The 18830-nt window shown below is 45.8% G+C and overlaps 2 protein-coding genes across 2 annotated transcripts in view; one reads left to right on the top strand and one right to left on the bottom strand.

Moving 5' to 3' along the window:
• The window catches only part of anapc1 (anaphase promoting complex subunit 1), a 132238-nt gene that overhangs the window by 103198 nt on the left and 10210 nt on the right, over positions 1–18830 (bottom strand). Inside the window, exon 3 of the mRNA XM_078398895.1 lies at positions 2467–2562. The gene's annotated coding sequence lies outside the window, so the exon portion shown is untranslated. The remainder of the gene's footprint in view (positions 1–2466; positions 2563–18830) is intronic.
• LOC144593871 (myelin and lymphocyte protein-like) lies at positions 4868–17180 on the top strand. The gene is made up of 4 exons (XM_078399995.1): positions 4868–4975; positions 7585–7752; positions 12348–12470; positions 17106–17180. Exons 1-4 carry the CDS (start codon positions 4868–4870, stop codon positions 17178–17180), a joined length of 474 nt encoding a protein of 157 aa, XP_078256121.1.

Raw genomic sequence — 18830 nt, 5'->3', positions numbered from 1 at the left:
CTCTTTCTCCCCCTTTTTCTTTCTCCCCTTCCCTTCTCTCACCCACACCTCTCAACCTCAGTCTCTCTCCCTCCCTCTTGCCCTCTCTCCTTCTCCTCTCTCTCTCCCCCTCTTTCTTTCTCCCCCACCTCTCAACCTCGCTCTCTTTCTCCCTCCCTCCCTCTTTCTCTCTCCTCTCTCCCTCCCTCCCTCCTCTCTCCCTCACTCCTTCTCTCAACCTCTCTTCCCCCTCTCACTCCCTCTCTCTTCCCTCCCAATCTCACCCCATCTCCCTCCCCTTCCTCTCTCTCCCCTCCTCCCCCCCCCCCTATCCTTCCCTCCCTCCCATTCTGTCCTTCCCTTCCTTTCCCTCTCCCTTTCCTTGTTTCCCTCCTTCAACCTCCCCCTCTTCCAACCTCGCTCTCCCCCTTCTCCTTCCCTCCCACTCTCCGTCCTCCTTCCCTCCCTGCCTTACACTGATTTAAGCTAGAGTAACTCAGCGGGTCAGGCAGCATCCCTTGAGAATATAGATAGGCAATATTTCTGAAGAAAGGTTCAGACCCGAAACAGCCTATCCACGTTCTCCAGGGTTGCCTGCCTGACTCGCTGAGTTACTCTAACATTTTCTGTCTTTCTTTGGTATAAACCAGCATCTTCAGTTCCTTGTCATTACGTCACTCGAGACCTTTCCTATTCATTAAGTTATTTTTCTGTGCATTGGTTCTACAATGTTAGAAAGCACAAGTCTGTAGACAGGACAATAAGACAGGTGTCCTGGGCTGAGATATCAGAGAGCAGCAGCTAACATAGATGTACATCTCAATGAGAAAATAACTGCAGATGCTGGTACAAATCGAAGGTATTTTATTCACAAAATGCTGGAGTAATTCAGCAGGTCCCTTCTCTCCTGAGATGCTGCCTGACCTGCTGAGTTACTTCAGCATTTTGTGTACATCCCAAGAGACAGTCGAGGCAGCAGGAAAAATAAAGGGAGAAGGATGCAGGCAGGGCCAGTACTGTTTTGTAGATTAGTTTAGTTTAGAGATACAGCACGAAAACAGGCCCACCGAGTCCGCGCTGTCCAGCGATCCCCACACACTAACACTATCCAACACACACTAGGGACAATTTACAATTTTACCAAGCCTATTAACCTACGAACATGTATGTCTTTGGAATGTGGGAGGATACCAGAGCACCTGGAGAAATCCCACGGGGAGAACGTACGAACACCGTACAGATAGCACTCGTAGTCAGGATCAAACCCGGGTCTCTGGCGCTGTGAGGCAGCAACTCTACTGCTGCGCCACTGTGCCGGCACAAAGCAAGTAGAGCTGCTGCCTCAAGGCTACAGTTACCCAGATTCAACCATAACCTCTGTTTGGAGTCTACACTTTCTCCCTGTGACCACGTGGTTCCCTCTGGGTGTTCAGGTTTCCTCACACATTCCAAAGACACACATTCCACTATGTTATCTGAACACTGTTAATATAAAGGGAGGTTTGTTTACACAGATCAATAGAGAGCAGTGAGCTATACCGTGTAATTTCAAGACATTTAATGTTTATAAGGAGCATTTAGAAGTGTTTTCAAGGCTGGTTTTTCCTTACATCGACTGTTGCAATGTTTTTTATTGATGTGTAGCAGTGGTCAAGGGTGTTCTAGCCTCTGGTGGGACAACTCTGGATGGGCACCATATCTGAGGAAAGATGTCCTGGCTCTGGAGAGGGTCCAGAGGATGTTTACACGAATGTAAAGAATTTACAGATACAGCGCGGAAACAGACCCTTCGGCCCACCGGGTCCACGCTGACCAGCGATCCCCGCACATTAACACTATCCTACGCCCACCAGGGACAATTTTTACATTTACCAAGCCAATTAACCTACAAACCTGTATGTCTTTGGAGTGTGGGAAGAAACCGAAGATCTCGGAGAAAACCCACACAGGTCACGGGAAGAACGTACAAACTCCGTACAGACGGCACTCATAGCCGGGATTCAACCCAGGCCTCCGGCGCTGCATTCGCTGTAAGGCAGCAACTCTGCCACCGTGCCACCGTATACACAAGACACGAGTGACTTACTTGTCTGGACACTCTTTTTGGTTTTTTCCCCTTCCTTCCTTCCCCCCTCCCCCCTTCCCCACCTCGATTCACACCCCTTTCTCCCCTTTCCCCCTCCCCTTCCACTTATATTCCTTCCTCAGGCTTCACAATGTACACAATTTTCCATCTCTAGCTTTTGTCCAACCATCAAGAGAGAGCTGGATAGAGCTCTTAAGGATAGCGGAGTCAGGGGGTATGGGGAGAAGGCAGGAACGGGGTACTGATTGAGAATGATCAGCCATGATCACATTGAATGGCGGTGCTGGCTTGAAGGGCTGAATGGCCTCCTCCTGCACCTATTGTCTATTGTCTAAATTATTTTAAAATCGGACAGAAGTTTCATTGCATTTTTTGACCAGCTCATCAGGAAACACACTCACCTCAGCTGATGACGAGACTCCACCAGATAACACAGGAACCTCTGACCGCAGAGATCACTGGTGAGAAATACTTTAGTGGCCTGAGAGTTCTTCTCCCTGTGAAGGCAGAAATCAACACTTATGGATCCTGTAAATGAGGCGGCACGATCGCGCTCGGTGCTGCCTTACAGCGCCAGAGACCTGGGTTTGATCCTGAATACGGGTGCTGTCTGTACAGAGTTTGTACGTTCTCCCCATGACCTGCGCAGATTTTCTCTGTGTGCTCCGGTTTGCTCCCACACTCCAAAGATGTACAGGTTTGTCGTTTAATTGACTTGGTATAATTGTAAATTGTTCCTGGTATGTGTAGGATAGTGTTAGTGTATGGCTCGAAGGGCTGAATGGCCTCCTCCTGCACCTATTGTCTATTGTCATCTGGGGTGGCACGATGACGCAGTGTTAGAGTCGCTGCCTCACAGTGCCAGAGACCCGGGTTCAATCCCGACTACGGGTGCTGTTTACACGGATTTTGTGCATTCTTCCCGTGTCTGCATGGGTTTCTTGTTCTGGTAGCCCAGGATATCAGGCAAACTGCTGCCGGAGAGCGCCTTGGAGCCGTGCAAGCTTGGACATGCCGGCCGTGCCAAGGACGGGCCGCGGATAGGCGGTGGCGCTGAGAGAAAGAGGGACCAACATAACTCTAATGAGCACTTTTGTAACTTTGTCGGCGCCAGAAACATGACGACTCTTTGCGTACTTTGGGCATTGTGTGCATAAACAAATAATTTCATTGTCCCTCGGTCCCTGTGACAATAAAGTATCGTTGAATGGAATTGCTCAAGCCAGAAAGGACAGCGTGGAATGGGAAGGGGAATTAAAATGTTTGGCAACCGGGAGATCACGTGGGTCTAGGCGGACTGAGCGGAGATGTTCAACGTAACGATCGCCGAGTCTGCGCTTGGTCTCGCTGATATACAGGAGACCCCACCTGGAACAGCGGACACAGTAGATGAAGTTGGAGGAGGTGCAAGTGAACCTCTGCCTCACATGGAAGGACTGCCAGTGTCTTTGGATGCCAAACATTTTAACTTCCCATTCCCACAATGATCTTTCTGTCCAGGGCCTCCTCCACTACCAGCGTGAGGCCGCACACAAATCGGAGGAACAGGACTTCGTGGTTTGCTTACAAACAAGCAGTATGAATATTGATTTCTCTAATTTCAAGTAACCCTTGCTTTCCCTCTGAACCTTCCCCAACCCTAGTCTTCCTACTAGTTTCGCTGTTTGTATTCCTTCATTATCACCTCCTCCAGTCAATAAAGGACCATCGTGGAATCCTTGGCCATCGGTGCCTGCTCTGATTTGTCCTGCACATTTTCGTACCTCTAGTTTCCCTGACTCTCATTCTGAAGAAGAGTCTCGACCCGAAATGTCACCTATTCCTTTTCTCCAGAGATGCTGCTTGACCCACTGAGTTACTCCAGCATTTGTGTCTGTCTTTGGTGTAAACCAGCATGTGCAGTTCCTTCCTCCATATCTTTAATCAGGTTTTACTGGACTTTATCGAGCACTAAACATTATTCCCTTTATCTTTTATCTGTACAGTGCGGATTTCTTGAAAGTAATCATGTATGGTCTTTTTGCTGACTGGTTAGCACACAACAAAAATGTGTTTCACTGTACTTCAGTACACATGACAATAATAAAACTAAGAAACTGCAGATGCTGGTTTCCAAAAAAAGACACAAAGTGTTGGAGTAACGGAGACCGAAGTCTGAAGAAGTTTCAGTCTGAAATGTCACCTAATTGCTAAAGGTGGCTAGATAACTAGATAACATTTCTAAACAGATGATTTCTGCTCAAAGCTCCAGACTGCAAGTTGAAAATGCAATGCTACAAATGTGGCGAAATCTAATCCTTGAATAGTGAGCATCAATCTCTTGCTTGTTTTGTCGAACCGGTTCTTGGCTGATAAATGTGCTCAGGGTGGTGTAGATTTCTGGGTGGGAGCGGGCTGTGAACAAAATTCAATCTGGGGCTTCACGTTGCAATAAATTTAAAGGAACAAACGGCAGGGGTAGAGGTCAGCTGCCGACACGCAGAGTGATCTCTCCCGCTTCCAAATTGTGCATCGGTGGATGGGTCTTATCATCCAACAATTACAGCCGAGGTTTTGGTGTTTAACTCCAAGTGATCTGCGGTGATTTTACAACTAGTCACCGAAAGTACAATCCCAAGTGAATGAATGGCATTTTGGGGGAGTGTCACACACAAGTGACCAAACCAGTTTTTCAGGCAAAAAGTTTGGGAGAGGCGAAATCCAGGTGTACGGATCATTCCTCAGTTCTATGGTTGCCGACTGTTGCGGACGATAGCAAAGGCACAAGGCTTTATTCCAGTGTCCTTTGGGGGATAAAATACCATGGCATCCACTGAGGCGAGCAATGTTGAAACTCCATCAGATTCAATTCTTCCTTCGGGGTCAAGATTACTAACCAGCTTCCCAGACCTTCTTATGTTACCCGAGCTTGTGAGTATAAAAAGCTTCATTCATCAAGAAATAGTGACAGATCTTGGTCTGTCTTACATATATATTGTGGAAATGATTTGTTGTTTATGAATTGCTTTTACTTCCACGTATAGTTTAGGTTTTTTATTGTCACATGTATCGAGGTGCAGTGAAAAGCTTTATTTTGCATGCTATCCAAATGGATCAGATAATATTGTACATAGAAACAAAGAATTGCAGATGCTGGTTTATACCAAAGATATTCACAAAGTGCTGGAGTAACTCAGCGGGTCAGGCAACATCTCTGGAGAAAAAGGATAGATCGCGTTTCGGAACGGGACCGTTCTTCAGTCTTTTTCTCCAGAGATGCTGCCTGACCCATTGAGTTACTCCAGCTATTTGTCTATTGTCTATTTTCTGATAATACTATACGTGAACATAATTAAATTAAACTCAAGTACAATAGGTAGAACAAAAGGGAAGATAACGAGTGCAGAATATAGTTCTCAGCATTGTAGTGTAACAGGTCAAATGACAAAGTTGAATTAGCATTGCAGCATTTTCAATATTGCTGCAAGGGGGTATGGGGAGAAGGCAGGAACGGGGTACTGATTGAGAGTGATCAGCCATGATCGCATTGAATGGCGGTGCTGGCTCGAAGGGCTGAATGGCCTACTCCTGCACCTATTGTCTATTGTCTAATGTAGTAAAAAATAAAATTCTAAATCAAATGGCTCAATATTATGTAATCATGCAAGTCAGCAAAAAAAAAGCCAAGCCCTTCCGGCTAATTCTGTGGTAATATAAGAAAATTGATTTCTTAATGCTGAATTAAACTATAGGAGAAAGCAGAGACAGGGTATTGAAACAGATGATTTACCATGATCAAATGTTATAAGGAAACATGAGCAAAATGAAAAATAAATTATATTAAAATTCTACTGTTTGAGTACTCTTTCGCCATCATTGATCCAAAATCTCAAATCCTGCTCATATTTCATTACTTTTGTCATTACTTTAGTTTAATTTATTGTGACGTGCACCAAGGTACAGTGTAAACTTTTGTTGCATGCTAACCAGTCAGCGAAAAGACTATACATGATTACAATACAGCCATTCACAGTGTACAGATACACCGTAAAGGGAATAACGTGAATAACGTTTAGTGCCAGATAGAGTCCGATCAAAGATAGTCCGAGGGTCTCCAATGAGGTAGTTAGTGATTCAGGACTGCTCTCTAGTTGGTGATAGGATGGTTCAGGACTGCTCTCGTGTTGGTGATAGGATGGTTCAGGACTGCTCTCTAGTTGGTGATAGGATGGTTCAGTTGCCTGATAACAGCTGGGAAGAGACTGTCCCTGAATCTGGAGATGTGCGTTTTCATACTGCTGTACCTTTTGCCCGATGGGAGAGGGGAGAAGAGGGAGTGACCAGGCTGCGACTCATCCTTGATTATGCTGGCAGCCTTGTTACAAATGTGGAATGGTGGAATCGGCTTGAAGGGCCGATTGGCCTGCTCCATCTCCCGTGGTCCAATACTTCTATGCATCTCGCCCCGATGAATTCTAATCTCTGAATATTTATCTCGACTTCCCACTTGCGGCAATGTTATGACTCGTGGCACAGTGGAACACATTGGTGGAAGTTGTGTAAGGCCATCATAGAGTTCTTAAGAGTCATAGAGTCATACAACCACAGCCACACAATGCCACAGGCGGGATCAAAATGGAGGTAAGAGAAAAGGGGGAGTTGCATTTTTGATTAGATGGCATAGATTTAAGGTCAGAGGGGGAAGCCTCAAAAGACATGTCCGGGCAAGTATTTTTTCATAGAGTGGTGAGTGCCTGGAACATGATGCCAAGGATGGTGGTGGAAGCAGATACGACAGTGGCGTTTGGAAGGTTTTTGGATAGGCACATAGAAATGGAGGGGCATGGAGTTATACAGGATGGAAAAAGACCCTTTGACCCAATTTACCCATGCCGACAAAAAAGTCCCACCAACGCTAATCCCACCTGCCTACGATTGGCTCATATCCTTCTAAATCTTTCCTATCCATGTACCTGTCCAAATGTATTTTAAATGCTGTTATAGTACCTGCCTCAATTACTGTACCTCCTCTGGCAGCTCATTCCATACACCCATTACCCTCTGAATGAAAAAGCTGCTCCTCAGGTTCCTATTAAATCTTTCCCCATCACCTTAAACCTATGTCCTATGGTTCTTGATTCCCCTACTCTGAATAAAAGACTCTGTGCATTTACCCTATCTATCCCTTTCATGGTTTTGTACACCTCTATAAGATCGTCCCTCAGCATCCTGCGCTCCAAGGAATAAAATCCAAGGAACATACTAGGGACAATTTACAATTTTACTAAAGCCAATTAGTCTACAAACCTGTACATCTTTTGAGTGTGGGAGCACCAGGGGAAAACCCACATGGTCACAGGGAGAACATACAAACAAACTCCGTGCAGACATCACCCAAGGTCAGGATCGAACCCGGGTCACTGGCGCTGAGAGGCAGCAATTCTACCGCTGCGCCACTGTGCAGCACCTTGAATCTTGAAAAGAAAAGTCCATGTTATAGTAACTGCTGATGTCAATGGAATTTCTTTCCCTTCTGACAGGTCTTTGGTGGGCTGGTGTGGATTCTTGTGGCTTCCACTGAGGTCCATGATGAAGACAGCCTGGGCTGGGTGATATTCGTCTCTATCCTCCTGTTCACGTTGACGCTGCTGCTGATGATTTGCTACTTCATTGGATGGCCCCGGAACTCGACGGCATGGTGTTTCTTGGTAAGAGCCGGCGATCATTTTGTTCTTGTTTTAAGCACCTCGGGACTTTACTGCACGGCTGAGGAAGTCGATCATTTACAGAAAGCGTGAAAGCAAGTGTGAAGCCTGGCCTTGGAATCACAGGGGCTGATCTGAGACCAGGTCCACCATGGTGGAAGTTCATGTTCACAAGTTACAGGAGCAGAATTAGGCCATTCGGCCCATCGAGTCCACAACCATTCAATCATGGCTGATTTATCTTTCCCTCTCATCCCCATTCTCTTGCCTTCCCCCCATAACCCCTGACTCCTGTACTAATCAGGAACCTGCCATTCTCTGCCTTAAAAATATCCATTGACTGCCCCCACAGTCTTCTGTGGCAAAGAGTTCCACAGTCGCCACTCTCTGACTAAAGAAATTCCTTTAGGAATGTTCTTTTATTCTGAGGCTGTGGCCTCTGGTCCTAGACTCTCCCACTGGTGGAAATATCCTCTCCACATCCACCCTATCCAGGCCTCTCACAAGAATTTGGAGGGATCATCAGCACCATATAAGTCCCTCTCTAAATTACACAACATGTCATCTTGAATGCATCACCCTCTGTGTGAAAAAATTGCTCCTCAGGTCCCTTTTTAAATCATTCCCCTCTAACCTTAAACCCATGCTCTTTAGTTTTTGATTTCCCTACGCGAGGGAAAAGATTGTGACTTTTCCTCTCATCCATGCCCCTCATGAGTTTGTGTACGGTCACTCTTCAGTTTCTTGCGCTCCAGGGAAGACCAGCGCCTTCTACGTCCCTCTCCAAGTTACACACTGCATTGTTTTGGAAATACATCGCAGATGACCCTACCAGCCCAACATGGGATAGTAACGAGGCAAGTGGTCTTGAGTGTTAGTGATAGGAATTTTCACTCTAGAAGTTTTAAGGACAAGGATGGACTTCATATTAACCTCTTGAATTGTTTGAAAGCCAAATTCAACATTCACTTGGGTGGCACGGTGGCGCAGCGGTAGACTTGCTGCCTTACAGCGCCAGAGACCTGGGTTTGATCCTGACTACGGATGCTGTCTGCATAGAGTTTGCATGTTATCCCTGTGACCAGCTGGGTTTTTCACAGGTGCTTCAGTTTCCTCCCACACTCCAAAGATGTGCAGGTTTGTAGGTTAATTGGCTTTGGCAAAATTTGTAAATTGTTCCCGGTGTGTCGGATAATGCTAGTATATGGGGTGATCGATGGTCGGCCTCTTTCCAGGCCGTAACTGTAAAGTCTAAAGTCTAAATGTTTGACAAAAGTGGGTCGAGAGCATCCACTTGCAGGTAGGTCAAGAGGGAGGCGTTCAAATATAAAATAGCGAGAGATTAGGGCCACGTATTCTTACAAGGGACAAGGCAAGGCAACAAGTCCAGGGAGTCCTGCATCTCAAGGGACATCGAGACTTGGATAAAGAAAACGAACGGAAACCTATGGCAGTCATAGAATATTGGATGCTTACCAACGGGAAGAAGGTAAAGGAGTCTGAAAACTATGACCATCAGGGTCAAGAACTGTTTCTTCCCAACAACCATCAGGCTCTTAAATACTACACAATGCTGACCTCAGGAACAAACTATGGACTGTCTTTGTTAACAGTAGGACTTGCACGTTTTGCACTAGAACTGAGATTATTAATTTCTTGAATTTTTATTGATTATATATATGTATTGTATTCTTCAAGCATGTAAAGCTGATGCAAGTAAGAATTTCATTATTACGTTGTTGGTACATATGACAATTACTCACCAAGATAGACACGAAGTGCTGGAGTAACTCAGCGGGTCAGGCAGCATCTCTGGAGAAAAGGAATTGTGACGTTTCGGGTCGAGACCCTTCTTCAGACTGAGAGTCAGGGGAGAGGGAAATTAGTGGTATGAAAAGGTACAAAAGAGCCGGCACCGATGGCCAAGAAGCCTCCATTGTTGGTTGTGGAGGAGGTGATAACGAAGGGAAACAAACATTGAAACTAGCAGGATGACTAGGGTGGGGAAGGAACAGAGAGAGAGAGAGAGAGGGAATGCAAGGTTTAGTTGAAATGAGAGAAATCAATATTCATACCGCTGGGTTGTCAGCGGTCCTCTTCCTACACATTTTGACAATAACTCACTCTTGACTCTTAAAACAGATGCTCAGCAGATATACTGAAATTATAGGGATGAGGATGCTTAAATACTAATTAGTGGGACAAAGAGGTACAAGATAGTAGTGTTGTTAAATGGTAGAACATGGTTGAGATGTTGGAATGTTCAGAAAAGGGTTTGGTGGAATTCTGAAACAATTTCATTGCCACAGACGGCTGTGGAGGCCAAGTCAATGGAGATTTTTAAGGCGGAGATTGACAGATTTTTGATTAACACAGGTGTCAGGGGTTATGGGGAGAAGGCAGGAGAATGGGGTTGAGAGGGAAAGATAGATCAATCATAATTGAATGGTAGAGAAGACTCAATGTGCCGAATGGCCTAATTCTGCTCCTACGACTTATGTATTTATGAACTAAGGGCTAGAATGCTATTCCTTGGAGTACAGGAGGCTAAGGGGCGATCTTGTGGTGGTGTGTAAGATCTTGAGCGGGATAGGAAGGGCGAATGCACGGGAGGATCAAGAGTAGGCATCATGTTCGCCACAAACGTTGTGGCCCGTTCCTGTGCTGAACTGTTCCACAGCACAGATACAAAGCCCAATATCTCCATGCCAACCAAGTTGCTCATGTTTGGCCCAAATCCCTCCAAACCTTTCCAATCCAAGTACTTCAGTAAAGTCTTTTAAATATTGCAATTGCACCCACCTCTACTACTTCCTCTGGCAGCTCGTTCTACACAACCATTGCCCTACCCTCTGAATGAAAAAGTTGTTCCCTGGGTCTTTCCCCTAAGAGTAGAAGAAATGGGTCATTTAGCACTTTGAGATTATTCCATCATGCATCAGAATCATAGCTAATCTCCCACCTCTGATCCACTTTCCAGCACGACACGCATTTCCATTAATTCCCTTAATAGTCAGAAATCTTTAGACTTTAGAGATACAGTGGGGAAACAGGCCCTTCTGCGCACCGAGTCCGCGCAGACCGGTGATCACCTTGCACACCAACACTATCCGACACGCAAGGGACAACTCACAATTTACAGAAGCCAATTAACCTACAAAACCGCATATCTTTGGGAGCACCCAGAGAAAACTCACACGGTCACGGGGAGAACGTATAAACTCTGTACGGAACAGCACAGGATGTGGTTGGCCGAAGGGCCAGATTCCACACTGTGTCTCTAAAGTATCTCTGATTGAAACAACCTTCTAACATCAGGTGTGTATCCGTGGGAACAGGTGGGTCTGGGTTGCTGCCTGAATGATGATCTCTAGTAAGCCTAATCCTTTCCCAGGTATTGGGAGATTTATGGAGAAACAAGGGAACTGCAGATGCTGGTTTACAAACAAAAAAGACACAAAGTGCTGGAGTAAACTCAGCGGGGCAGACAGCATCTCTGCAGAACATGGATAGATGACGCTTTGGGTCAGGACCCTTCACAGAGAAGATCCTTTGAGAGTCATAGAGTGATACAATGTGTAAACAGGCCCTTCGACCCAATTTGCCCACACCGGCCAACATGTCCCAGCTACACTAGTCCCACCTGCCCGCATTTGGTCCATATCCCTTCACACCTGTCTTTTCCATGTACCTGTATGTTTCTTAAAATTTGGGATAGCCCCTTCCTCAACTTCCTCCTCTGGCAGCTTGTTCCATACATCCACCACCCGTTGTGTGAAAAAGGTACCCCTCAGATTCCTATTGAATCTTTTCCCTTTCACTTTAAACCTATGTCCTCTGGTCCTTGATTCATCTACCCTGGGCAAGAGACTCTGTGCATCTAACTTCTTCAAGGAGGCATACCTTGAGGTGATTTTGCAATGGAGAAGTAAAACTGAGATGCAAAGACCTGCAGATGCTGGTTCACCAAAAAAAGACACAAAGTGTTGGCGTAGTTCAGCAGGTCAGGCAGCACGTCGAGAGTGCATGGATGGGCAACATTTCAGGTCGAGATCCTTCTTCAGACCTGAACCTGAAGAACAGGGCCGTTTTTACAGCATTATGGGCCCCCGGGCAAAGCAGTGTACTGGGGCCCCTACCGTTACTCTCCCCCACCCCCCTTTCCCTACCAGCCCCCCCCCCTGTCGTGCCGGCGAAAAGCACTTACCGAAAAGCACTTAGCGATGGACTTAGGGTGCTACATTGTTGCGAAAAGCATTTACAGATCGCTGTGAGAAGCACTTAGTGACCGAAAATGTTGCGAAAAAAGCACTTATTGAACCTACATTTTTAAAGTAGTATTTATTTATTGCAAGTCACTTAACATACACAGATCAGCATGGGGCCCCTATGCTCGTGGGCCCCCGGGCAAGTGCCCATCAGGCCCATGCGTTAAGACGGCCCTGCTGAAGAAGGGTCCCGACCCGAAATGTCACACGCCCACGTTCTCCAGAGATGCTACCTGACCCGTTACCTCAGCACTTTGCTTCTTTTGTTAGAAGATTTATATTAGGAGTTTTTTTGAAAGATTCAAAACCTTTCATAATTTCTTTCCACAGGATGCCACCTACCATGGGATTTCAGCCGTTCTATATTTCAGTGCCGCAGTTCTGCAGGCGAACACCACTGTACGTGAACAGAGTCTCCAAAACAAATTCTACAGAATTGACATTGCTGCCTCGGTAAGTAAGCTTGCTATTAACTAAAATACTGCCATATCTCAGGAAGGATGTGCTGGCTCTGGAGCGGGTCCAGGGGAGGTTTACAAGAATGATTCCAGGAATGAGTGGCTTAGCATAAGATGAGCGTTTGACAGCACTGGGCCTATATTCGCTGGAGATGGTTGAAGGGGGGGGCCTCATTGAAACTTACAGGATAACGAAAGGCATAGATAGAGTGGATGCAGAAAAGATGTGGGAGAATCATAGCCTCAGAATTAAAGGGCACTGTTTTAGAAAGGAAGTGAGGAGGAACTTTTTTCAGTCAGAGGGTAGTTAATCTGTTGAACTCACTGCCACAGAGGGCTGTGGAGGCCAAGTCAGTGGATATTTTTAAGGCAGAGATAGACAAATTCTTGATTAGAACGGGTGTGATGGGCTTTGGGCAGGAAAATGGCATTAGGAGGCAGAGATCAGCCATGATTGAATGGCAGAGTAGACTCGATGGGCCGAATGGCCCAATTCTACCCCTATAACTTGTGAACAATAGGCGTTTACTTTATCTTTGCTCCTCATGATGATACCTCTGGAAGGTTACTATTCCTCCTCCTATGCTCCAAAGATAAAAGTCCCAGCCTATCCAAAGTCTCCTGGCAACTCAAGCCCAGGCAACATTCTGGTGAATCTCTTCCTATAGTTGGCCATTGAGTACTATTGTGATGTTCTCCCTGATCAAAAGGAAGGCGGCACAGTGCTGCAGCTGCTAGATTTGATCCTGACCTCGGGTGCTGTCTATGTGGAGTTTGCATGTTCTCCCTGTGACCGCATGGGTTTTCTCCGGGTGTTCCAGTTTCCTGCCTCATCCCAAAGAAGTGTGGGTTGGTGAGTTAATCAGCCTCTGTAAAATCGCCCCCAAGTGTGTAGGGATTGAGAAAGTGTTTTTCACATGGAACTGGTGTGAACGGTTGATTGATGGTCAGCATGGTCTCGGTGGGACAAAGGGCCTGTTTCATAGAAACATAGAAAATAGGTGCAGGAGTAGGCCATTCAGCCCTTCAAGCCAGCACCACCATTCAATATGATCATGGCTGATCATCCAAAATCAGTACCCCGTTCCGGCTTTTTCCCCAAATCCCATGATTCCCTTAGCCCCAAGAGCGAAATCTAACTCTCTCTTGAAAGCATGCAGTGAATTGGCCTCCACTGCCTTCTGTGGCAGAGAATTCCACAGATTCACAACTTTCTGGGTGAAAAAGTTTTTCCTCATCTCAGTTCTAAATGGTCTACCCCTTATTCTTAAACTGGGAGCCCTGTTTCTGGACTCCCCCAATATCGGGAACATTTTTCTTGCATCTACCCAGTCAAATTCTCTAAGAATTTTATATGTTTCTAAAAGATCCCCTCTCATCCTTCTAAATTCCAGCGAATGCAAGCCCAGTCGACCCATTCTTTCATCATACGTCAGTCCCGTCATCCCGGGAATTAACCTGGTGAACCTACGCTGCGCTCCCTCAATAGTAATAATGTCCTTCCTCAAATTAGGCGACAAAAATTGCCCACAATACTTCAGGTGCGGTCTAACCAGGGCCCTGTACAACTGCAGTACGACCTCCTTGCTCCTCTGCTCAAATCCTCTCGCAATGAAGACCAACATGCCAAGAGCTTTCTTCATTGCCTGCTGTACCTGCATGCTTACTTTCAGTAACTGATATACAAGCACACCCGTTGTACCTCCCCTTCTCCTAATCTGACACCATTCAGATAATAATCTGCCTTCCTGTTCTTGCCACCAAAGCGGATAACCACACATTTATCCACATTATACTGCATCTGCCATGCTTCTGCCCACTCGCCCAACCTATCCAAGTCACCCTGCAGCCTCACAGCATCCTCCTCGCAGCTCACACTGCCACCCAGCTTTGTGTCATCTGCAAACTTGGAGATGTTACATTTAATTCCCTCGTCTAAATCGTTAATATATATTGTAAATAACGGGTCCCAGCACCGAGCCTTGCGGCACACCACTTGTCACTGCCTGCCATTCTGAAAAGGACCCGTTAATTCCTACTCTTTGCCTCCTGTCTGCCAACCTGTTCTCTATCCATGTCAATACCCTACCCCCAATACCATGTGCTCGAATTTGCCCACTAATCTCTTGTGTGGGGCCTTGTCAAAGGCTTTTTGAAAGTCCAGATACACCACATCCACTGGCTCGCCCATATCCAATCTACTTGTTACATCCTCAAAAAATTCCAAAGATTAGTCAAGCATGATGTTCCCTTCATAAATCCATGCTGACTTTGACCGATCCTGTCACTGCTTTCCAAATGCGCTGCTATAACATCTTTAATAATCGACTCCAGCATCTTCCCCACTACCGATGTAAGGCTAATTGGTCTATAATTCCCTGTTTTCTCTCTCCCTCCTTTCTGAAAAAGTGGGGTTACATTGGCTACCCTCCACTCCACAGGAACTGATCCAGAGTCGAGAGAACATTGGAAAATGACCACCAATGCATCCACGATTTCTTGGGCAACCTCCTCGAGTACTCTGGGATGCAGACCATCTGGCACTGGGGATTTACCTGCCTTCAGTCCCAACAGTTTACCTAACACCATTTTCTGACTAATGTGGATTCCCTTCAGTTCCTCCCTCCCACTAGATCCTCGGTCCCCTAGTATTTCCGGGAGATTGTTTGTGTCTTCCTTAGTAAAGACAGAACCAAAGTACTCGTTTAATTGTTCTGCCATTTCGTTGTTTCCCCATTATAAATTCACCTGTCTCTGACTGTAAGGGACCTACATTCGTCTTCACTACCATTTTCCATCATACACACCTATAGAAAAGTTTACATTCAGTTTTTATATTTCCCGCAAGCTTTCTTTCATGATCTTTTTCCCCCCTCTTAATTAACCCCTTTGTCCTCCCCTGTTGAGTTCCAAATTTCTCCCAGTCCTCTAGTTAGCTGCTTCTGGCTAATTTATATGCTTCTTCCTTGGATTTAAAACTATCCTTAACTTCCCTCATTAGCCACAGTTGAACTACCTTCCCAGTTTTATTTTTGCGCCAGACAGGAATGAACAATTTCTTCGCCATTGCATCTCCACCATCAACCCTTTAAGTATAATTTGCCCGTCTATCCTAGCCAATTCCCATCTCATAACTTCAGAGTCTCCTTTATTCAAGTTCAGGGCCCAAGTATCTGAATTAACCGTGTCACTCTCCATCCAAATGCAGAATTCCACCATATTATGGTCACTGGTGCCCAAGGGGCCTTGCACAACAAGATCGCCAACTAATCTTTCCTCATTACACAATGCCCAGTCTAGGATGGCCTGCTCTCTAGTCGGTTCCTCTACATATTGGTTTAAAACCCATCCCGTATACATTCCAGGAAATCCTCCTCCTCAGTACTTTTGCCAATTTGTTTGGCCCAATCTATATGTAGATTAAAGTCACCCATGATAACCACTGTACCTCTGCTACAGCATACCTAATTTCCTGCTTGCTGCTATTCCCAATCTCCCTACTGCTGTTTGGTGGTCCGTATACAACTCCCACAAGCGTTTTCTGTCCTTGGCTATTTCGCAGTTCCACCCATACCGATTCTACAGCATCCAAGCTAATGTCTCTCCTTGCTATTGCATTAATCTCCTCTTTAACCAGCAATGCCACCCCACCTCCTCTTCCTTCCTATCTATCCTTCCTGAATATCGAATACTCCTGCATGTTTAGCTCCCAGCCTTGGTCACCCTGGAGCCATGTCTCCGTAATTCCAACTATATCATATTCCTTAACTACTAACTGTGCATTCAATTCATCCACCTTATTTTGAATGCTCACATTAAGGTACAAAGCTTTCAGGTTCGTTTTTCTTTTCTCCCTTCTACCTTTTGCTTATGTTCTCATTTTATGGCCCTCAGTCTCCTTGCATTGGGCCCCATCCCCCTGCCTTGTTATTTTAACCGTGACTTTTCCTCCACTCTTTCCCGTTAGCTGCACAGATACGCATCCACGTTGTTGACTCCACATCGATCCATGCTGCATCTATAAATTCAACTAAAGGCAACTCGCCCTCCTCTCGCACCTGGTTCTCAATCACGTCTGTAGCATCTGTACACTGCTGCATCAAATTGCCAGTCCTCCCCATTCTTTCAGTCACTTTTATGTTATACCTATAAAATCCTGCTCCCCCCAAGCCAATCCATGCCTTGAGCTCAAGTCAAGTATATTTGCCACATACACATACACGATGTGCAGCTCATCCTGCCTTACCTGCTGAGCCTCTGGCATTGAAATTAACACAGTTTATTTGTCATTGACAATGGGCACTGCTACAATAGAGTTGCCCCCTCACAGTGCCAGGGACCCAGGTTCGATCCCCACTAAAGTGGTGTCCGTGCGGAGTTTGTACGTTCTCCCTGTGACCGCGTGGTTTTCCCCAGGTACTCCGGTTTCCTCCCGCACTCCAAAGACGTAGAGTTTTGTAGGTTAATTGGCTTCTGCAAATTGTCCCGACTGTGAAGGATAGAACTAGTGTGCCAGTGATCACTGATCAGCATGAACTCAGTCGGCTGCAGGGCCTGTTTCCGCGCTGCAGGCCCATTTTAAGTTTAAAGTAAAGTCTAGTGAACACTGAAATCTGTCTTTGCCCTGCAGGTATTTGCGTTTGCAGCCACCGTGGTCTATGTGGTCCATGCAAGTTACTCATTCAAAAGGTGGAAAACGGTTTAACGTTCCTCGTGGCATTGGCAGCTGGATCTTCATGGAACTGCTTGAGTTAAACACATCTTTGTCCTTACCACCCATCGAACGTCCATTTACTCTAATCCTACACTAATCCAACTTTATTCTCTCAGAAAAGGACACAAAGTGCTGGAGTATCTCAGCGAGTGAAAAGCTCTTTTTTGCATGCAATCCAGTTAGCGGAAAGACAATACATGATTACAATCAAGCCGGCCACAATGTACAGATAAATAGAATAACGTGAATAACATTTAGTGCAAGATAACGTCTTGTAAAGTCCGATCAAAGATAGTCAGAGGGTCTCCAATGAGGTAGATAGTTGTTCAGGATTGCTCTCTAGTTGTTGATGGGACAATTCGGTTGCCCGATAACTTCACCTCCTTCAGACCTTTTGTGTATTAACCAGCTCCTGTAGTTCTTTATTTTTACTCCAAAATTGAATAGTTTAAGAAGTTCAGATTTTAACCTGTATTATTCTCTCCGATGCCAATCAGTTTGGGTAATTTAGTTCAGAGATACAACGTGGAAACAGGCCCTTTGGACCACCGAGTCCACGCCGACTAGTGATCACCGTACACTAACACTATCCTACACACTAGGGACAATTTACAATTTTACCAAAACCAATTAACCCACAAACCTGTACATCTTTGGAGTGTGGTTGGAAAGCGGAACACCTGGAGAAAACCCACGCAAGTCACAGGGAGAACGTACAAACTCCGTACAGAGAGGACCCATAGTCAGGGTCGAACCTGGGACTCTGGTGCTGTAAAACAGCAACAAAACCGCAGCGCCACCGTGCTACATGAATTTCGTGTGGTCAATTATCCGACCAATCTATCAAATTAAGAGTAAGAGTAGTCCACAGGGTGACCTATTTCCTCTCAACGTTCAGCGCTTGCTTCAAGGGCAATAAAGTACAATTGTGTTAGAATTGTTCTGCGTATTTTCAATGCTCATATAATCCCTCAAGCATATTCAACAAAGGAGGCCATTTGCCCCATCAAATCTGTGCTAGCTCCTCTTCAATCCCATTTCCCCTTTTAATTCATGAAGTCTTACAACAGGGAAGCAAGTCCATTGGCCCATTATTTGTGCCCTTTACAAATCCACCATTTATCCCATTTTATTATCATATCATCATATCATATATATACAGCCGGAAACAGGTCTTTTCGGCCCACCAAGTCCGTGCCGCCCAGCGATCCCCGTACATTAATACCATCCTACACCCACTAGGGACAATTTTTACATTTACCCAGCCAATTAACCTACATACCTGTACGTCTTTGGAGTGTGGGAGGAAACCGAAGATCTCGGAGAAAACCCACGCAGGTCACGGGGAGAACGTACAAACTCCTTACAGTGCAGCACCCGTAGTCAGGATCGAACCTGAGTCTCTGGCGCTGCATTCGCTGTAAAGCAGCAACCCTACCGCTGCGCTACCGTGCCGCCCTTGATTCTTCTAGCCCTAAGAGCTCTATCTAACTCTCTTTTGAAAACATCCATTGAATTGGCCTCCACTGCCTTCTGAGGCAGAGAATAACACAAATTCACAACTCTCTGGGTGAAAAGTTTTTCTTCATCTTAGTTCTCCCCTTATTCTTAGACTGTGGCCCCTGATTCTGGATTCCCCCA

Source organism: Rhinoraja longicauda, chromosome 5 (assembly GCF_053455715.1).
Source record: "Rhinoraja longicauda isolate Sanriku21f chromosome 5, sRhiLon1.1, whole genome shotgun sequence".
NCBI classification, from domain to species: Eukaryota; Metazoa; Chordata; class Chondrichthyes; order Rajiformes; family Arhynchobatidae; genus Rhinoraja; species Rhinoraja longicauda.
Note: the sequence above shows the minus strand (reverse complement) of the source record. Positions and strands in the feature narration are given on the sequence as shown.